This window comes from Mirounga angustirostris, unplaced genomic scaffold (assembly GCF_029215605.1).
Source record: "Mirounga angustirostris isolate CCGP_5_RB_7025 unplaced genomic scaffold, mMirAng1.0.hap1 SCAF_11, whole genome shotgun sequence".
Lineage (NCBI taxonomy): Eukaryota > Metazoa > Chordata > Mammalia > Carnivora > Phocidae > Mirounga > Mirounga angustirostris.
Window position 1 is genome coordinate 10,244,547 of NW_026991719.1, and position 18,102 is coordinate 10,262,648.

Here is an 18,102-nt window from a genome sequence, read left to right on the forward strand (position 1 = left end):
GACAGGTGAAGAGAGGCGACCCTTCTAAGATAACTCAGGTGTAGGGAATAAAGAGCGGCAAGTGTAACCTTTCTGATATTTGTTCTTTAGAATAGCAGGCTCCAGTGCTTTAATATGAAGGAACGAGTAAGAAGGTAGTTTCAGCACCATCAACGATCAGGGATTCTCTTCAGATGGCCCTCAAATCACACAGCTACATTAAGATGGGGGCTGTGTCAGTTAGAGTTTGCTGGTAGCAAGCAACAGAACCAGACCTCAGCTAACTTATGGCAAAGGGAAGTTATGGTAAGGAAACAGGAGTGTGCAGGTGCATGGGAAGACCAGCAATCCAGCCTTGGAAATGGGCTCCAGGGCTGGAAGCAGAGCTGTGGAAAGAAGCCATTGCTGATCAGCATGCCAACGTTACTGGAATGATCTCTCACCATACTAGTCTCCACACTACTAGGCTCAAAATTCACATTCCAGGGAGGGGTGTGCAATGGGCCCAGCTTGTTCCTGTGGCTGGCCCCTGGCTAGGGCAGATGGCGGCACCCAATTGGCTGTTCAGAAGGTGGGCTGAAAGCTGAGTGGCCCAAATCCACCAAAGTCCACCACCTGGACCCCATTATATAAAAGCTGGCATTGGGTACGTGTAATTGCCCCAGCCAGCCTACCAATTCAAGAGATTTACTTTTTTTTTCAAAGATTTTATTTGTTTGAGAGAGAGAATGAGCAGGGAGAGAGAGAGACTCCCTGCTGAGCAGGAAGCCTGACCAGGGCTTGATCCCAGGACCCCGAAATCAGGACTCCAGCCCAAAGCAGACGCTTAACTGACTGCGGCCACCCAGGCGCCCCCAAGAGCCTATTCAATAAATTAGATTTATAGGTGTCGCACTTTGTTCTTGTGATAGAAACGATCTTAAAGCAATAGCCTTTTGAAAATAAAGTCTCTAGTTTTACCATCACTTTGATTTTATTGGACCCTTGCAGGGAAACAATGTGTACAGGTGAGAAGCGCAGGACGCACAAGGCCGCTTAATGAATGTTTCCTACTTTCACATCAACTGATGTGTGTTAGGGGTGCAATAAATAACTTATCGAATTAATTACTGCGTTCAGTATATCGCATTTTTGGCCAAAGTTTTGTCAACATTCCGCTGAGCAACGTCTTGAATGAGAGCCGAAAGCGTACGCCGTAGAATAGTTCAACAAACTCTGCAGCTGAAAAGCATTACTGGGGGTAGTTGCTTTCAAGTCAGGCCCGGCCGCCAGACCGTCAGCCAGGCCAGGGGCCGTCCCGCAGCCAGCGGCGGAGGCGGATTCGCCGCTGCTAGTCGCTCTGCGCAGACACCATTTACCTGGCACGCATGCGCCGGGGCCCGGGAAAGCGTTCTCTGGTCTGCGGGCTTGGATTGGTTGAGCCTTGGTGGTCCCGCCCCGCGTGCCGGAAACTCTCTCGACGCGGAGGTCTCCCGAGTTTCCGGGGCTCCTGCGCATCTCGGTGAGCGACGCCCTGGGTTGGGTTCTCCGGTATCTCTGCGCACCGGTGCTCTGAAAAGCCCACCGCTGCCCCGGGGGGTGCCCTCGGTGCGTCCTGGGTCGGGTAGGCCCAGTCGTGCCCTCGCTCCTCTTCACCCGAAGTCGCCGGGGTGGGCAGATCTCTCGGGACCGCCGCCGCTTCTGGGCTGGGTGCCAGGCTGGCACACGGGGACGGCTTGCAGCAGGCTTCGCTTGTCGCCCTGCCCCACCCTGCGGAACCCGAACCCGGGCCAGAGCGGGCCCTTGGGCTGGTCCCTTCCACTCGCTGCACCTGTGCTGGGGACCGTCCTAACATGAAAGGGCCCTAGCGCAGTGTTGAGGGCCTGTTGAGAAACTGCGGCCCCCCAACGTGTGGCATCAGTTCTCTCCATGGAGGAAGGGCCTCCCTGTGTAGCTGGAGAAGTGTATGTGGCTTATGACCAGAAACAGAATTTCTCTTTGATCTCCCTTCTCCCCGGGGTTTAAGCCAGATGTGGGCAGATGTGTGCAACCTGCCCATATTAGTTAATATTCGCGAGCTTTTATATGCATTCAGTCAACAGATATATAGGACCTGCTCTTGCCGGCCCGGTATAAACTCTTTCTGATATGTATTCAGAAGCTGGGGGTATAGGGGTGTGTGTAAGCATTACCCATTTTAGCATATGCTCTAGAACTGTGTTGTCCAATAGGTAGCCACTAGCTACACAGGCTAATGAACACTTGAAATGTTCCTAGTCCTAACTGAGATATATCAAACAGTGAATTCTGGAGAATTAGAATGAAAAAGAGAATGTAAAATACCACTAATTTGTTTTTGTCGATTCCATGTTGAAATGGCAGTATTTCGGATACACTGGTTAGGTAAAATGTCTTTAATTTCACCTGTTCATTTTTTAACGCGGTTACTAGAAAATTTTAAATTGTATCTGTGGCTTGCATTAGATTTCTGTTGCATAGCACTGCTTTAGAAAGGGCTCAGCAAACTAGGGCCTGCAGCCAAATCCAGCCTGCCTGTCTTTGAAAAAAGATTGATTGGAGCAAAGCCGTACTCATTCTTTTATGTATTGTCTCTGGCTGCTGCGTCTGCCAAAAGAGCAGCGGAGTTGAGTAGTCCCTACAGAGATCGGATGGCCTGCACAGCTGAAAATATTTACTGTCCGCCCTTTTACAGGAAAAGTTTGCCGATCCCTTGCTCTAGAACAGCGCCTGGTATGATAGATACATGTCATGTAAATCTTTTCATTATAGTCCTGTGTAATTGTTAGTCAGGTTTACTGTGTGACAGGCCTGGTTCTAAGGAGTTTATAAGGACTATCTCATTTATTTCCCATGTTAATCCTAGGATGTGGAATTTCCCCGATTTTGTAGATGAGGAAATCGAGGCCCAGAACGGGCAAGAAACTTACCGAACATGCTCAACACCCCTCACTTCTGTGAACTATACCTTCTTGACCCTCCTTATCCCCAAACGTTTGATTCCTGGAGTCTACTTGATTAGCCCACAGTGGGCACCATGCTCCTGCCTTTATTATTACTATTTTTTAATTTTAAATGACTTTTTGAACTAGAATTGAGATGAGGTCGGCTCCCGTGGAAGAAGCTGAGGGGCACTGGGCTTCGGTGCCGTGGGTACAAGCAAGCTAGTCTGTACTGAAAAGAATGAAGCGCACGAGCAGAGAGGAGAGGGAGCACTCTGGATGCTCTTTTCTCATTTAACAAAAAAACACTTGTTGAGTAACAGTAAGCACTGGCCAGGCATGTCTCAGTGCATGAAACAGACATCGTTCTTTTACGGTCTTGTGGGGAAGGCAGACAATAAAACAATTTTTAATGTGATACACACCATGAAAAAAAACCACTGCAACTATTTGATGGTTTTTTGTTTTGTTTTGTTTTTAACAGATTTCCTCATCTGTAAGTTGGAGATAAGCCATATACCTGACTCGGGCTCATTGTGAGGATGGAGATGACGTGAATGTGTATGGCACATGGACTTCAATAAATGTACATTGCCTTCTGCTGTTAAGAGGTAAGGAAGGGAATGAGTCCAGGGCATTGGGTGCATCGTGACACTTAACACACTGCAACCACCAGTTGTCATTGTAGAGAAGGTTCTCAGGTGGGCGGTGCACGGCAGGTGTTTTTAATATTTCCCAATGGGGCTCATCCGGCCGAGTCTGAAAGCAGAGAGGTTCTACGTATTTGGTCTAGGAGCAGGTCCGGAGCTGTCTTCGGGGGGTGGCAGCGTAACTGAGACGGTCCTGCCGCGGCAGGGCCTCGTGCCCGTGTGTACAGGGCAGTTGTGGCAGCTCTGGTTTAAATCAGAGTCACTGGGACAGCTGGGAGGATACCCAGGCCTGCCCTCAGGGACTCTGATCGCTTCCGCCTGGGACGAGGCCCTGGCGTTGTTTTTGTTTTTGCTGTTTAATTTCGCCAGCCGATTCAGGTTTATAGTCAGGACGGACAGCCACCCATGGTGAGAATTAGGCTGGGCCCAGGGAGCTACTGACACAAAGGCACGGAGCTGTGAAATGGGCAGAGCCTGTCGGTGGCAGCGAGGTCATGGAGGAGGGTCACGGAGGAGGCTGGAAGGGGGCCTTTTATCACCTGGCCAAGGGCCTTGGGGCTCCACCCTGAGAGCACAGGGGCACCTCTGAAGGGCTTTAAGTGGGAAGTTGAGGGGATATCTTGGTGAGCTCTGTAGTAGAGGATGATCCCTCTGACAAAGTGCCGTGAATCGGAAGGAACGCAGTGAAGAAGCAGTTAGAACCTGCCAGATGGTAGGAAGCCCAGATTGGGCTCCAGCATTCCTCCTGTGAGTGTCCTCTAGCAGCCGTGTCTATCCTTTGTAGACACCCTGTGTTGTAAGTGGCCACTTTCTTGTCTGTATTCCTTCCAGTGGACTGTCAGCTCCCTCAAGGCAGAGAGGATCTCTTTAGGCTCAGCATCTAATGTGTACTTAGATGTGTAATAAATTATTTATTGAATGAACTCTGTAGAGCTATAAACTGGATACACAACTTTCCTTGTCTTCTTATGGCAATACTCAAAATTTTATATCTCAGTTGCTTTCACAGTATCTCCTAGGGCAATGAATGCTTTATATCCACATCATTGTCCCACAGGGGGAACAGAAGGTTTGACAGGATTTAAATGCTGTTAGACATATGGAGGAGGATGGAAAACAGTATGGCGGTTCCTCAGAAAATTGCAGATAGAATTACCATATGACCCAGCAATCCCACTTCTGGATATTTACCCAAAAGCACTGAAAGCAGGGTCCCGAAGAGATATTTGTATATCCATGTTCATAGCAGCGTTTCTTCACAATAGCCAAAAGGTAGAAGCAACCCAAGTGTTTATGATGAATGGATAAGGAACACGTGGTCTATACATACAATGGAATATTAATAATCCAGGACACAGGCTACAACACCAGTGAACTTTGAGGACATTATGCTGAGTGAAATAAGGCAGACACAAAAGGCCAAATACTGTATGATTCCACTTACGTGCAGCACGTAGTCAAATTCATCAAGACAGAAAGTAGAATGATGGTTGCCAGGGGCTGTGGGGCAGAAAGGAACAGGGAGCTGTTGTTTCATGGGTACAAAGTTTGGTTTGCAAGAGGAAAAGTGTTCTGGGAGTTGGTTGCACAACAACGTGAATGTACTTAACACTACTGAACCCTGCTTTAAAATGTTTAAGATGGGGAAAAAATGTTTGAGATGGCAAGTCTTATGCTGTGTGTATTTTACCACAATTAGAAATGAAAAAGAAATACAGAGGAGAGGTAAATGAAAGGACATATGAAATAAAGAGCAGAGTGCTTATGTGTGAATACATTAACGTCTGTGGATTTACAGAAGTGAAGAGAAAGTTTTGCTGGTAAGACAGACTGCTGTTCTCATCGTTCTGAAGCTCCGAAGCTGTAAAGTCCCCTTCAGACTCTCCTTGAGACTCTGACCGACCGTTGAGAAATTCTGACCTGAGTTAAACATTGCCTAACCTCCCTGTGGGCACTCTAGACCTGTCTCTTACTAACCACCTTGCCAGCATCTGGCAAACTTCAATCCTGATGTCTTCGGTAGCGGTGCCTCTAGAATGGATGAGGAATGCAAGCAAGATGAGTATTTCCTCTTTGTTAGGAAACTTCCCAACAAGTTGGGGAGGGTTCAAGTATCTTAAGCAGCTTGAACCCTTATCACGATGACTTGGCTGCGTGACTTCCTCCAGATGCTAGGATGTCAGGCAGACAATTTTGAGAGAAAGTTCAGCAATGGAGGCCATGTATTTTTAATTTTTCTGCATTTTTACCTTGCCTCTTCTTTGTTTACTGAGCCTCTGATCCTTAGGAAGACCTCCTTCACTGTTTTCAGTCTGGAATTGTAAAAAAGGTAAAACAATGATCTTGAAGTACTGATTCTTGATAATGATAAAAATAGCCTCTTAAGGGCACCTGGGCAGCTCAGTCCGTTCAGCATCTGCCTTCGGCTCAGGTCATGATCCCAGGGTCCTGGGATCGAGCCCTGCGTCGGGCTCCCTGCTCGGTGGGAAGCCTGCTTCTCCCTCTCCCACTCCCCCTCCTTGTGTTCCCTCTCTCGCTGTGTCTCTCTCTGTCAAATAAATGAATAAAATCTTAAAAAAAAAAAAAAAAAAGCCTCTTAAGACCCTGAGTTGCTGCCTCACAAGTGACTGCCCACGTTGTCCACGTACCAGCCCCCTCTGGTGGCACAGCTGCCAGACCCGCAGTCTCGGTCATCCCTGAGCTGGCCCAGCAGGGAAACACCCACAGGAACCTCACATTTGTGACCCAGGGTGCTTAACTCTTCCTGTTTGAGAGGAGATGCAACTGGTTTAGACCCAGCAGTAGACTTCTCAGGAAATTGTGAATGCTAATGTGAAGGCAGAGCCACATGTCATGTAGCACCGTCATGATATTCTGATTCCAGAGGGAAGGTAGAAGACTGATCCATTTACCGTGCCATTTTCCAATAGGCCAACATTATAAATATGTGGAGTTTATCATGAAATGATACTGGACAAGTCACTTTTGCGGTTATGAAAATAATACATACTCATCATACAAAATACGAGAAGGAATAAAAGAACAAACAAAAAATCATCTAAAATCTTGCCATTCAGAAAATGTCACTGTCTAAAGGTTTGTGTATTTGTTTTTGACCGTTTCTCTTCACATGTGATTCTTAAATAAAATTTGGATCAGACTCTATATGCTGTTTTTATTTTTTTTAAAGATTTTATTTATTTATTTGCAAGAGAGCACAGCAGGGGAGCGGCAGGCGAGGGAGAGGGAGAAGCAGGCTTCCCGCCGAGCAGGGAGCCCGATGTGGGGCTCGATCCCAGGACCCTGGGATCATGACCTGAGCCGAAGGCAGACGCTTAACAACTGAGCCACCCAGACGTCCCTATATGCTGTTTTTAAATAACAACTTTATTCAGATATAATTTATATACCCTACAGTTCACCTCCTCAAAGTGTACACTTCAGTGATTTTTAATATATTTACAGTTGTGCAGTTCATCACCACAGTCAACTTTAGAGAAGTTTGTTCACTTTCCCCAAGAAAAACCCTGCACCCGTTGGCAGCCACCCCCCTTTCATTCCACCCCATTGGTTCCCTGCATCCCTCTGCCCCAGCCCTAGTCAACCACCAAATAGATTTGCCTATTCCGGACATTTCATATAAATGGAATCATACAATATGGGGTCCTCTATGTTTTTAACTTAGTATAGTGTTTTCAAAGCTCGTCCATGTTGTAGTATATATATAAGAATTTCACGGGGTTTACGGGATTTTTTTTTTTTTTGCCAAATACCATTCCATTGTATGGATAGGCTACATGTTGTTTCCCCAGTTGATGGGCATTTGGGTTGTTTCCACTTGTTGGCTATTAAGAGTAACGCTGCTGTGAACATTTGTGTGCAAGTTTAACCATTTGGGACCTTACAGTTTCTTCAGAGTTGGAAGAAAATTCTTACATGGACAGCTTCCACATTTCTTGCTTCCCTAAAGTAATTTTATAGAAATGGAATCACTGACTAAAAGAAAAAGACATTGCATTTCACAGAACTTGTCAGATGGTTTCTAAGAAGACTGCACTGATCGTCTCTGTGCTCGCTTCAGTGTTACTAGACTATGTGCTTAGTGATGGGCATTTTTTTTAAGATTTTACTTTATTTATTTAGAGAGAGTGTGTGTGAGCAGGGGGAGGGGCAGAGGGAGAGGGAGAGAATCTCCAGCAGACTGACTCCCTGCTGAGTGCAGAGCCTGACACGGGGCTCGATCCCACGACCCCGAGATCATGACCTGAGCCAAAACCAAGAATCAGATGCTCAACCTACTGAGCCACCCAGGTGCCCCAGTAATGGGCATTTAATATAAAATGCTATGAAACGGAAGTCCATGAGTTTTTGAAAAGACAGGGTCCCTGCTATCAAGATGCATAAGTCCATATTTAGACCAGATGGGCAGATGTAGATCCAGGGGTATTAGGTAGCAAGGTTATGTGCATTATGTGGAGAGAAAAATAGACTGGTTAGATAAAGTAAATATTTACCTGCCCAGGATGAGATAATCATCAAGCAACTTTTTGCACCTCAGAGTTAAACAGAAAAGTTAATGGAACCAAAGTGGCCTAGGGACTAGCTGGTCCAAAGTTGTAAATGGTCCGGATCGCTTAGTATGAACCCTTACCCTGCTTTTCAGAAGACTTGGATGTCAGCACAGTGCCCGTTGACTCTTGGGGCCCATCAGATCTGGTTCCGGCTGCCTTGCGACCTATACTGTCTCACAATTTCTTCAGATTCCTTGGGACATCTAAACAGCATTCCCTTATTGCCCTGTTTCTCATTCTGTTATTCAGAAAAATACCACTTAAAGATGATAAAATCAGCAAGTAGTTCAGCTATATAGCTGAATATGGGGGTAAACAGTCCAGCCTTGCTCAGACTTACCCTGTTCATGCTGACACTGGCATGATTTCATGCCCAACATGACCACCAAATTCCATCCAAAGCAATTGACCGATCGGGATCCGGAAAGAGCATTGATTTGGAAAATTTGATTGGAGAAAGTTCTAGAGCTCTTCCAGTAAGCTTCTTTGAAGCAACCGTTAATGCGGAAGCTGGTTGCAGTGCTTTTTTTTCCCCCCAACTACCCAGACTCAGCCTTTTGAAATTGAACCATACCACATTGCAGATTCCATTTTCTAACAGGTCACGCCCACTTCTGTTACATAACTTTCAGAATACGCCCCGTAGGTAACTGGCAGAAAGCGTTCTGCTACTATCAGGAAGCTGCAACTGTTAAGCCCAAGCTTAAAGAAACAGAAACCTCTTTTCTCTTTTCTTTGCAGCTGTAAAGATGTCTGACCAGAAGCAGGTAGCTGCCAAAGCCTCCCTTATTGAGCATCTGATGTCTAAAAGGAATTTTGAGGATCTTGGCAACCACCTTACTGAGCTAGAGACTCTTCACGTGACTAAAGAGCATCTCCAGGAGACCGTCGTGGTCAGGGCTGTGTACAGAGTCCTCAAAAACTGCCCTGTGGTGGCTTTGAAAAAGAAAGCCAAGCGTTTGCTGTCAGAATGGAAAGCTCTTTATAAGGATCTCCACTTCAAACCAAGGGACAGCCCTGAATCATTCCCTACGGGCAGAAACTCCAGACTTTCTCATGACCCAAGTCAGGATGAGATATCAGGCGGCTGCAGTTCTAATTCATCACCCCACGATGTTGCAGGAGCCATTGAATCACTTGTGCCTGAAAATAGCACGAGTCAGATGGAGCCCGGGGAGGAGCATTTCAGGGGTGGTGACCCAGAATCCACTGACCAGAGATCCACTGAGTTGCTGGATCCCACAGTACCTGTGAGAGCTAAATGCACAGAGCTTCTCTATGAAGCTTTAACGAGTTCTTGCACAGATCAGCCCAAAGCTGATTTGTGGCAAAACTTTGCAAGAGAAATTGAAGGGCACATTTTTACCCTTCATTCGAAGAACCTCAAAAAGTACAAAACTTGTGTTAGAAGCAAAGTTGCCAATCTGAAGAACCCCCAAAATTCTCACTTACAACGGAACTTGCTCTCTGGGACCACGTCTCCGAGAGAATTCGCCGAAATGACGGTGCTGGAGATGGCGAGCAAGGAACTGAAGCAGTTGAGAGCCTCCTACACGGAATCTGGCATACAGGAGCATCGCCTTCCCCACACCACTGAGGGCACACAGACAAAGAAAATAAAATGCAGACGCTGTGAGCAGTTCAATTGCAAGGTCACCGTAATCGCCAGAGGAACACTTTTCCTGCCAAGTTGGGTGCGGAATTCAAATCCAGATGAAGAGATGATGACCTATGTGATCTGTAACGAATGTGGGGAGCAGTGGTATCATAGCAAGTGGGTCTGCCTGTGATGGTAAATAAATGTTTTCTTAACCAAGAACTGGAGTGACACCGGTTTTTTTTTGCTGCCACCCTTTTGTGCTTGGTTTTAAAATCTTAACACGCACTATATCCTTTTTTTTTTTTTCCAAGATTTTATTTTAGGGGCACCTGGTGGCTCAGTTGGTTAGGCGACTACCTTCGGCTCAGGTCCGTGGTCCCAGAGTCCTGGGACTGAGCCCCGCATGGGGCTCCCTGCTCAGCAGCGAGCCTGCTTCTTCCTTTCCCTTTGTATTCTCTGTCACTTTCGCTCTCTCTCCAATAAGTAAATAAAAATCTTTAAAATTTTATTTTATTTATTCGAGAGAGAGGGAGATAGCGAGAGAGAGCACAAGCAGAAGGCAGGGAGAGGGAGAAGCAAGGCTCCCCACTGAGCACGGAGCCTGATGCAGGGCTTGATCCCAGGACCCTGGGACCATGACCCGAGCCAAAGGCAGATGCTTCACTGACTGAGCCACCCAGGCGCCCCCTCCCCCTACTATATTCTTAATCCTAAGAGGAAGGAAAGTCGTTCATTGAAGTTCACGCCATGATCACTAAAAGTTGACCGTTTGGGAAGAGAGTGGATGACTGTCTGCTTAGTGCTTTGTGGCCACTTAGTCCTTTGCTGTACTCAGAGTGTGGTTGAGAGCAGCTCAGCAGGCCCTAGAGCCTGTTAGAAATGCACAGTCCCAGGCCTCATGCTCCTGGATCCCCGGGTGATCCTGTTCAAGGCAGTTTAGTGCTGCTTTCTCAGTAGGCCAGTAGTCCTTAACAGTGGCTGCATATGAGGATCATCTGGGGAGATTTGACAACGCACTGATGCTCGGGCGGGGTGGGGCGAGGCGGGGGGGCTCCCCTGAACAATTGAATCTGAATGCATGGGATGCAGCCCAGGCTTTTTTAATGCCTCAAGTTACTTTGAGACAGAGTTGAGAACTACTCACACACAGGCTCTCACTTGATGGTCTCGTGGCTCTAAGAAAAGAATGTCACTGTACACTTTACACCTGAGGAAACAGGTCCCCAGGGGTGCTGTGACTTAGCTAGCCCAGCTGGAACTGCTCCCACACCGTCTTCCTCCAAATTCACCGTCCAAGACCGCTTCAACATTGACTTCTGAGAAAGGTATTCCTGGCGATGTGGGACAAGATGAATAATGTCTTTAGGCTCTAACATTGGATAACTAGGGCTTTGTTACTTTCCCCTCTCTTTTCTCACTTGTCTCTCCCTTGAACCATGAAAATTATCCTCTAATCCCACAGGTAGAATTTTGTTTCGAGTCCTTTTGCCTAGTCAGAGGAGTTGCCTATTTATTTGTTTGTTTTTTTGTTTTTTCTGCACAAGTCCCCCAGAGTATATAAAGTGTTTATGAAATTTGGTTTCTGATGTTAGGGAGTCTTCATGTTCTCGAGGGCATGTGAGTTTAGATACGTAGGGGAGGATAAAAGCTCTCCTAGGCTCTGTAGCTGGGACCCTGCAAATTAGACGGACAAAAGACAGACTAACGAGAGAAAAACCGTTCATTAACACGCCGGGCATGATACATACAGGAGAAACTCAGTGATGAAGAATTCAAATGGGTGGTTAGAACTTGGGCTTGTGTAATAGCATCTTAAGAAATAATGATACATTTGTAGAGAAATAACAAGAGGAACGGGGCTTTAGGCTTTTAGGGCCAGCAAACTGGGAGGGTAAATATATGGGGGGACTAATGAACATAATGGTTATTTAGTAAGGTTTGTTTGTGTAGACTCTTCTCGCTGCCATCCTGAGGAGGTTGTTACCTTCTTCCTGGTACAGAATTCATAAGGAGAATTTACGTTCTGCTTTCAGGCAGCTCATTCCGTGTCTGCCTTTTCTCATTTGTGTTCAGCCCAGAATGATCCTCATGCCAGGACGGCATATTGGGGGTCCCATACTCAACCCTTTTAGGTCTGAAGTTCCAATTGTGCTAATGTAAAAACAGGCCTTGATCTGTCAGAGGTCGTCCATTGCCTGAGTCTTTGAATCTACCAACATTTCTCTAATAAATGAATTGAAGAGGAAATTCCTTCTTTAAGGCTTTTGCAGTGTTGAACCAACCTGTGCAATTATTTAAGCACAACACACCTTCTGTGTGATTATAGCTGATTTTGTTCTCTTTTGAGAACTTGTCGAATGTTAATGGTTACAGTTTTAATAAGTTTACTTCGGAGTTATACACATTTTCACCAGTTCTTTTCTCCCACCGTTCCTAACTTCCTATGTCAGAGCTCTGAAAGCTTAACCAGACACACAGTTTACCTGCCTCCTGACACAATTCCCCAAACAGTGCCTAAAACTAGAATATGTTCGTGTGTTCAAATGGGTTTGAAGTAATCAGAGGCCATCGAGTGTGAATTCTATTTTGATATCTTTTCTCCTGGTGGTTTCCCAGGGCTGCCTATTTTGATGTAACATGCTAGTCTTTTAAAGAGAAACTTGCAAAGTCACCTAAAACTTGAAGTTTCACAAACTGGTTTCATGTGACTTAGGATGATCTTAAAAACTATTCAGGGGTTCTAAAAGGGCACATCACATGAAAACCAAGTGTTCGTGTCATTGTTTGTTTTTTGTGTGTGGTGGGGTTTTAAAAAAGTTTTTATGCTGGAAATGTGCAAACTTCATTTGCAGACAAATAAAAGCATTTGAAACGGAAATTCCTTCACTCTCCAAAATGTAAAAATCTGGGTAGTCTTTTTCATTTCCTTTAGACTTTGTCAGTGACTTTTGGAACCAGAGATAGGCAAATAGCAGTGTGGGTTTTTTTTTTTTTCTTTTAGCCAATGAGACAGCATTACATTTTTAAGTATAATCATCCTTTCACATTCTATGTCTCACCCACTAAAAAGAAAGTGTTTTTCTTTAAAATTGCTTCTGGGGGAAAGGAGCTTTGTTTAATTTACAATCACCGTTACAGAAATGGCGAGTACAATGGCCCCAAGGTCCGGGGGGGGGGGGGGGGGGGAGGCACGACAGGAGCTGACCAGAGCTGAGGTGAAGTCACAAGAGCCACTGGGTTCATTAGGGCCCTTGTCAATCATCATAAGGACTGTGGGTTTTTTCCAAGCCCAATGGGAAGCCATTGAAGGGAGGGAGTTGGTAGTGAGACAACTTCAGTGGCCTTTAGGAAAGTTCCCTCTGGCTGCTTTGTTAAGTTAGATGGGGAAGGAAGCCAGGATGGATGCAGAGACATCCAGTCAGGTGGCCATAGCAATGGTCCCATTGTCATGTGACTGGTTTCAAACAAGAGTACACCAGATGGTCTCCCTGCATCTTTACAGTTGACGGAGTCCTTGGCGATGGGGTTCAGGAAATGCTACTCCAAAATCTGGTACCTTCTCATACAGAAGAAGCTGAAGGAATCTAAGTAAGGGCCTGTAGGTGGAGGACTCTCTGCCTCCCCCTGCTCCCTTGAGGCAGGTCCTAAGCCCCTCCACTGAGAGGTGCCCTCCTCCTACCCAAGGAAAGGAGCATCCCTGATCTCTGCAGAGGTAGGCACACAGGGGAATCTGAGCAAAGAGGACTTTCTAGGTTTTCCCCTTGGCTCATACCCTTCCGTTCTATCACATTCCTGCCTGACCTTCCACAAAAGCACACCGGTTTAACTCTCTTTGGGGCTTCATTTCCTTATGAAGTCTCCTGTGTCATGTAGAATTTATATTACATAAATGTGAATGCTTTCCTTTTGTTAATCTGTCTTTTGTTACAGAGCCCCAGCCAAGAACCTAGATGGGATAGAGGAAAAATATTTTTTTTCCCGTCCTTATATAGGCAGTTTTGCAAATGGGTGTTTCATCAAATCCAACAACCGCAAATTCCCTACCCGTGACCCATAATAGAAATGAACTAACAGCACAGAAATTCAGTACAATACAAGTATAGCCTGGATCTTGGTTGCCCTGGTTACGAGGAGTAACTGCATAGGGCATAAGCATCAGCTGTTATACCTGAATCTAGAAGGGCTCTTCATGCTTTTTCCCACATCACCCTCCTTTTGTCCGTGTTACTTTTTTTAGATAAAAAGTTGGATACAATTGCAGCTCTGTCTCTTCCCCAGCACTTCCTGGGATGAGAGGCTCCTTTCATTCCCTATTTCCATTTCTAAGCACCAGGCAGGGAGCCTGCAGCTGGCCACGCTCCACTGCTTTTGCGAGGGCGGGGTCTTTGGCTTTCTGGTCAGATTGCTTTATTTATAACTTCCCGGTAAATGCAAAATATTTTACACAAATATTTTTATATCTCTCAGAGGTATTTACTGTAAGTGCCTAGATTATAGAAGGTGTCATCTTGCTTTCAGAAGAGCCCACAGTCCAAAAGGAGAAAGGATGGCTTCATATGATTCCATTTGCATTACTATTCAAAATGAGGTTTGCGGAGACATTGCTGCGCATTATCAGAAATGCCGTGCCGCGCAGTAGCAAGTGCCCATTGCTGTATTGCTCGGCGCTCGGGCCAATGAGGTGATCGACAGCCATCCCAGGCCTCCGGACCCGCAAAATGCAGAGGAAGCACCAATGACGTGGCCAGCCACCATTTTACATTTTAAGAGCTATGAGAGAAACACCGGCTGACTGACTGACGAGGCAGGGGTGCAGGGTACCCGGGAGGATCAGGGAGGGCTTCACGGAGGCTGTGACGCTCAGGGTAAATGTTGAGATGAAGTTAGCCAGGCAGAGGAAGGGGGAGGGATATTCCATCACTGCATTTGCTAGATTCCTGGCACTTCATCTACAGTATCTCATTTAACCTTCACAACTACCCTGCCAGCATTTTAGAGGTGAGGAATCTGAGGCCGAGAGAGATTAAGTTAGTTATGCAGGGCTACACAGAGCCAGATTCCATTTATCTATTTGACAGAGAGATCATGACCCGAGCTGAAGGCAGACAGTTAACCATCTGAGCCACCCAGGCGCCCCTACAGTTTTGTTTTCATGCAACAGATGTACACATATCCCCCAGCTTTGTGAAATCTCACAAATTGCTGGGCAGGAAGTTTGCAGACATTTTAGTGGATTTCAATGCCATTGGAAAATGAGGCAGTGGCTAAAGGGCCTGAAGGTTCCTTTTGGGGGGTGATGAAAACGTTCAAAAATCAATTGTGGCGACGGTGACCCTACTCCGCGAATGTGCTAAACACCATCGAATCATACATTTGGAATGGGCGAATTGTGTGGTCTGTGAATTAGATCTCAGTAAATAAAGCTGTTATTAAAAAAATCAAACAAACTGAGGGAGGGACTTAGAAATACTCTATTGGGTATTTATCTCAGCGAATCATTCTGAACCTTTAGTATATTCATACGTGTAATGGAGAGAGAACGGCAGTCTTTCTCAAAGGGGCCTTGCAAGGAGCCTTCCCCGCCAGCTCACACTGACCCAGAGAGAGGGCCGCATCCGCACCCCGCGGCCTCTGTCCAGGCAGTTTGCTGGGCCCCAGCCTTTGTATTTCTGCCTAGAAGGCCCCTCCCTCTTTCAGTCCACAAAACAAACAGGGCTAAAGTTTCCACCCACAGTGATCACTCCTTGTGTTTCTGACCCCTTTCTCAAGCCGCAGACTTGAGCTGTACTATGAATGACATCAAGCCCCCTAGAGCATAGAAAATCTTCTAGAGTCAACCCAGAGCAGTTGCCATTTACATCCCTGGTTAGAGCTGTACTTCGAAAAGAAACTGCAGATAAATTCACTACCTCAGAATGAGGCCCTGACGTCAGCGGCATCAGCCAGACCTGGGAGCGAATACAAAAATGCACCCCCCCCCCCCGCCCCCGCCGGCCCTGTCTCAGACCAGTTGAATCTGAATGTATGTTTTCACAAAGCCCTCAGTGATTCCTCACAACGCATATTACAGTTTGTGAATGCCCTCTTGTCCACAGCAACTGGGCCTGTGAACTCTGCCTTCCCTCTTATGCTTTTGGATGAAATGCCCTAGTTTCTAGCTAACAAGGATCTCTCCACTTGTCTTGGTCACCAACCACCTCCACTCTCCACACTACTAAATCCAAGGGACAGGGGCGCCTGGGTGGGTCAGTTGGTTAAGCGACTGCCTTCGGCTCAGGTCATGATCCTGGAGTCCCGGGATCGAGTCCCGCATCGGGCTCCCTGCTCGGCAGGGAGTCTGCTTCTCCCTCTGACCCTCCTCCCTCTCATGCTCTCTGTATCTCATTCTCTCTGTCTCAAATAAATAAATAAAATCTTTAAAAAATAAATAAATAAATAAATAAATAAATAAATCCAAGGGACAGTTCTCAGCCCTGAAACCTGTCAGCAGCATTTGACACGCTGGCCTCCTTGGGAACACTCGTCATGTGGTTTGCAGTAGATTGTACTCTCTCTGGTTTTCCCTCCTCCTGGCCACTCTGTCTCAATATTATTGCTGCTTCCTCATTATTTTCCTGACCTCTTAACTTTGGAGTGTCCAGACTTTAGTCTTTGGACACCTTCTATATCTACACTCACTCCTTTGTTGGTGTATCTAGTTCCATGGCTTTCTATACCATCTATATGCTGATGACTCCTCCTCTTTATCTTCAGGCTTGCATCTCTCCTCTGAATTCCAGGCCCCGAAATCTAACAGCCTACTTGAGAACTCTACTTGAATGTCTGACAAGCATGTCAAACTTCATATGTTTAAAATCAAGCTTTTGATCTCTCCAACACTACTTCTCCACTTAATAGCAACTCCATAGTTGGATAACTTAAGCTAAAAACCTTGGAGGTATGATCAAGTCCTTTCCCTTCCTTCAAACTTCAATCAATCAACAAATCCTATTGGCTCTATTTCAAAGATTAAGAAGCCCAACTTAAAAATGGACAGAAGATTGGGGCACCTGGGTGGCCCAGTCGGTTAAGTGTCTGACTCTTGGGTTTTTTTTTTTTTAATTTTTTATTGTTATGTTAATCACCATACATTATGACTCTTGGTTTTGGCCCAGGTCATGATCTCAGAGTTGTGAGATAGAGCCTGGCGTAGGGCTTCATGCTGGGCGTGGAGCCTGCTTAAGATTCTCTCTCTCGGGCGCCTGGGTGGCTCAGTTGGTTGGGTAACTGCCTTCGGCTCAGGTCATGATCCTGGAGTCCTGGGATCGAGTCCCACTTCGGGCTCCCTGCTCGGCAGGGAGTCTGCTTCTCCCTCTGACCCTCCTCCCTCTCATGCTGTCGCTCATTCTCTCTGTCTCAAATAAATAAATAAAATCTTTAAAAAAAAAAAAAGATTCTCTCTCTCCCTCTGCCCCTCCCTCTCTCTCTCAAAAAGAAAAAAAAGGTCAGGTCATGATCCCTGGGTCCTAGGATCGAGCCCCACATTGGGCTCCCTGCTCAGCAGGGAGTCTACTTCTCCCTCTGGCCCTCCCCCTGCTCATGCTCTCTCTCCCTCTATCTCTCTCAAATAAAATCCTTAAAAATAAATAAATAAATAAAATTCTATCTGTTCATTGTTTTACTTTCCAGAAGGCCCTACAAATCTTAGGTAAGGAACATAGTCGAAAGAGTTGTTTGGTGATGTTGCTGCTGTTGAGTTTTTCTATGTATTACATATTGTGCTTGGCTGTATGTCAGTAATTCTAAAAGTGCCTCTTTGAAAATAATCATCCCCAAATCACATATATAAACATTATTTGCAACTTATGAGGTTTTTTTTTTAAGTGGTTTTTAGTATATTCACAAAGTTGTACAACCATCACCATCATCTAATTCCAGAACATTTCCATCACCGCCCCCCCAAAACAGCTTAAATCCATTAGCAGTCAGTTCCCATTCTTCCCTCCCTCGAGTCCCTGGGAACCACTAACCTGTTTTCTGTCTCTAGGGATTTGCCTACCCTGGACATTACATATCAGTGGAATCATGTAATATATGGCCTTTTGTGTCTGGCTTCTTTCACATCGGTTTTTTTGTTTTTTTTTTTAACTCGAGAAGTAAAGCATATTTTACTAACCAAAGGGACTGTACTGGCCTTTATTTAAGGTGCAGCTTTAATTGAATTTACATAAATAATTTAACATTTACATCTGTCATAATTGCACTTCAAATTTTTATGTCAATAATTTTTAGTAATCACATGTTAAAACTTGACATTTTGAAAGACAAAAAAACCCCACTCATCTACAAGATAAAGGTCACAAGATTTTTTTCCTTAAGAAAAG

At 45.7% G+C, this 18,102-nt stretch overlaps 1 protein-coding gene across 8 annotated transcripts; it reads left to right on the top strand.

The window, feature by feature from the left end:
* The first annotated feature begins 1,254 nt into the window (after window positions 1–1,254).
* TCEANC (transcription elongation factor A N-terminal and central domain containing) lies at window positions 1,255–9,958 on the top strand. Of its 8 annotated transcripts, none has more exons than XR_010406036.1 (3): window positions 1,255–1,480; window positions 3,403–3,529; window positions 5,268–5,352. XR_010406036.1 is itself a non-coding variant. In XM_045874714.3 (3 exons), exon 3 carries the CDS (start codon window positions 8,889–8,891, stop codon window positions 9,927–9,929), a length of 1,041 nt encoding a protein of 346 aa, XP_045730670.2. In that variant the 5' UTR covers window positions 1,343–1,480; window positions 3,403–3,529; window positions 8,881–8,888; the 3' UTR covers window positions 9,930–9,958. The 8 variants fall into 8 exon arrangements, 5 of the variants coding, with proteins under 5 accessions (XP_045730670.2, XP_064429819.1, XP_064429820.1 ...); XR_010406037.1 differs by lacking the exon at window positions 5,268–5,352 and adding an exon at window positions 6,499–6,512 and having other exon boundaries at window positions 1,258–1,480; XR_008506022.2 differs by lacking the exon at window positions 5,268–5,352 and adding an exon at window positions 5,367–5,378 and having other exon boundaries at window positions 1,258–1,480.
* Window positions 9,959–18,102: the final 8,144 nt, after the last annotated feature.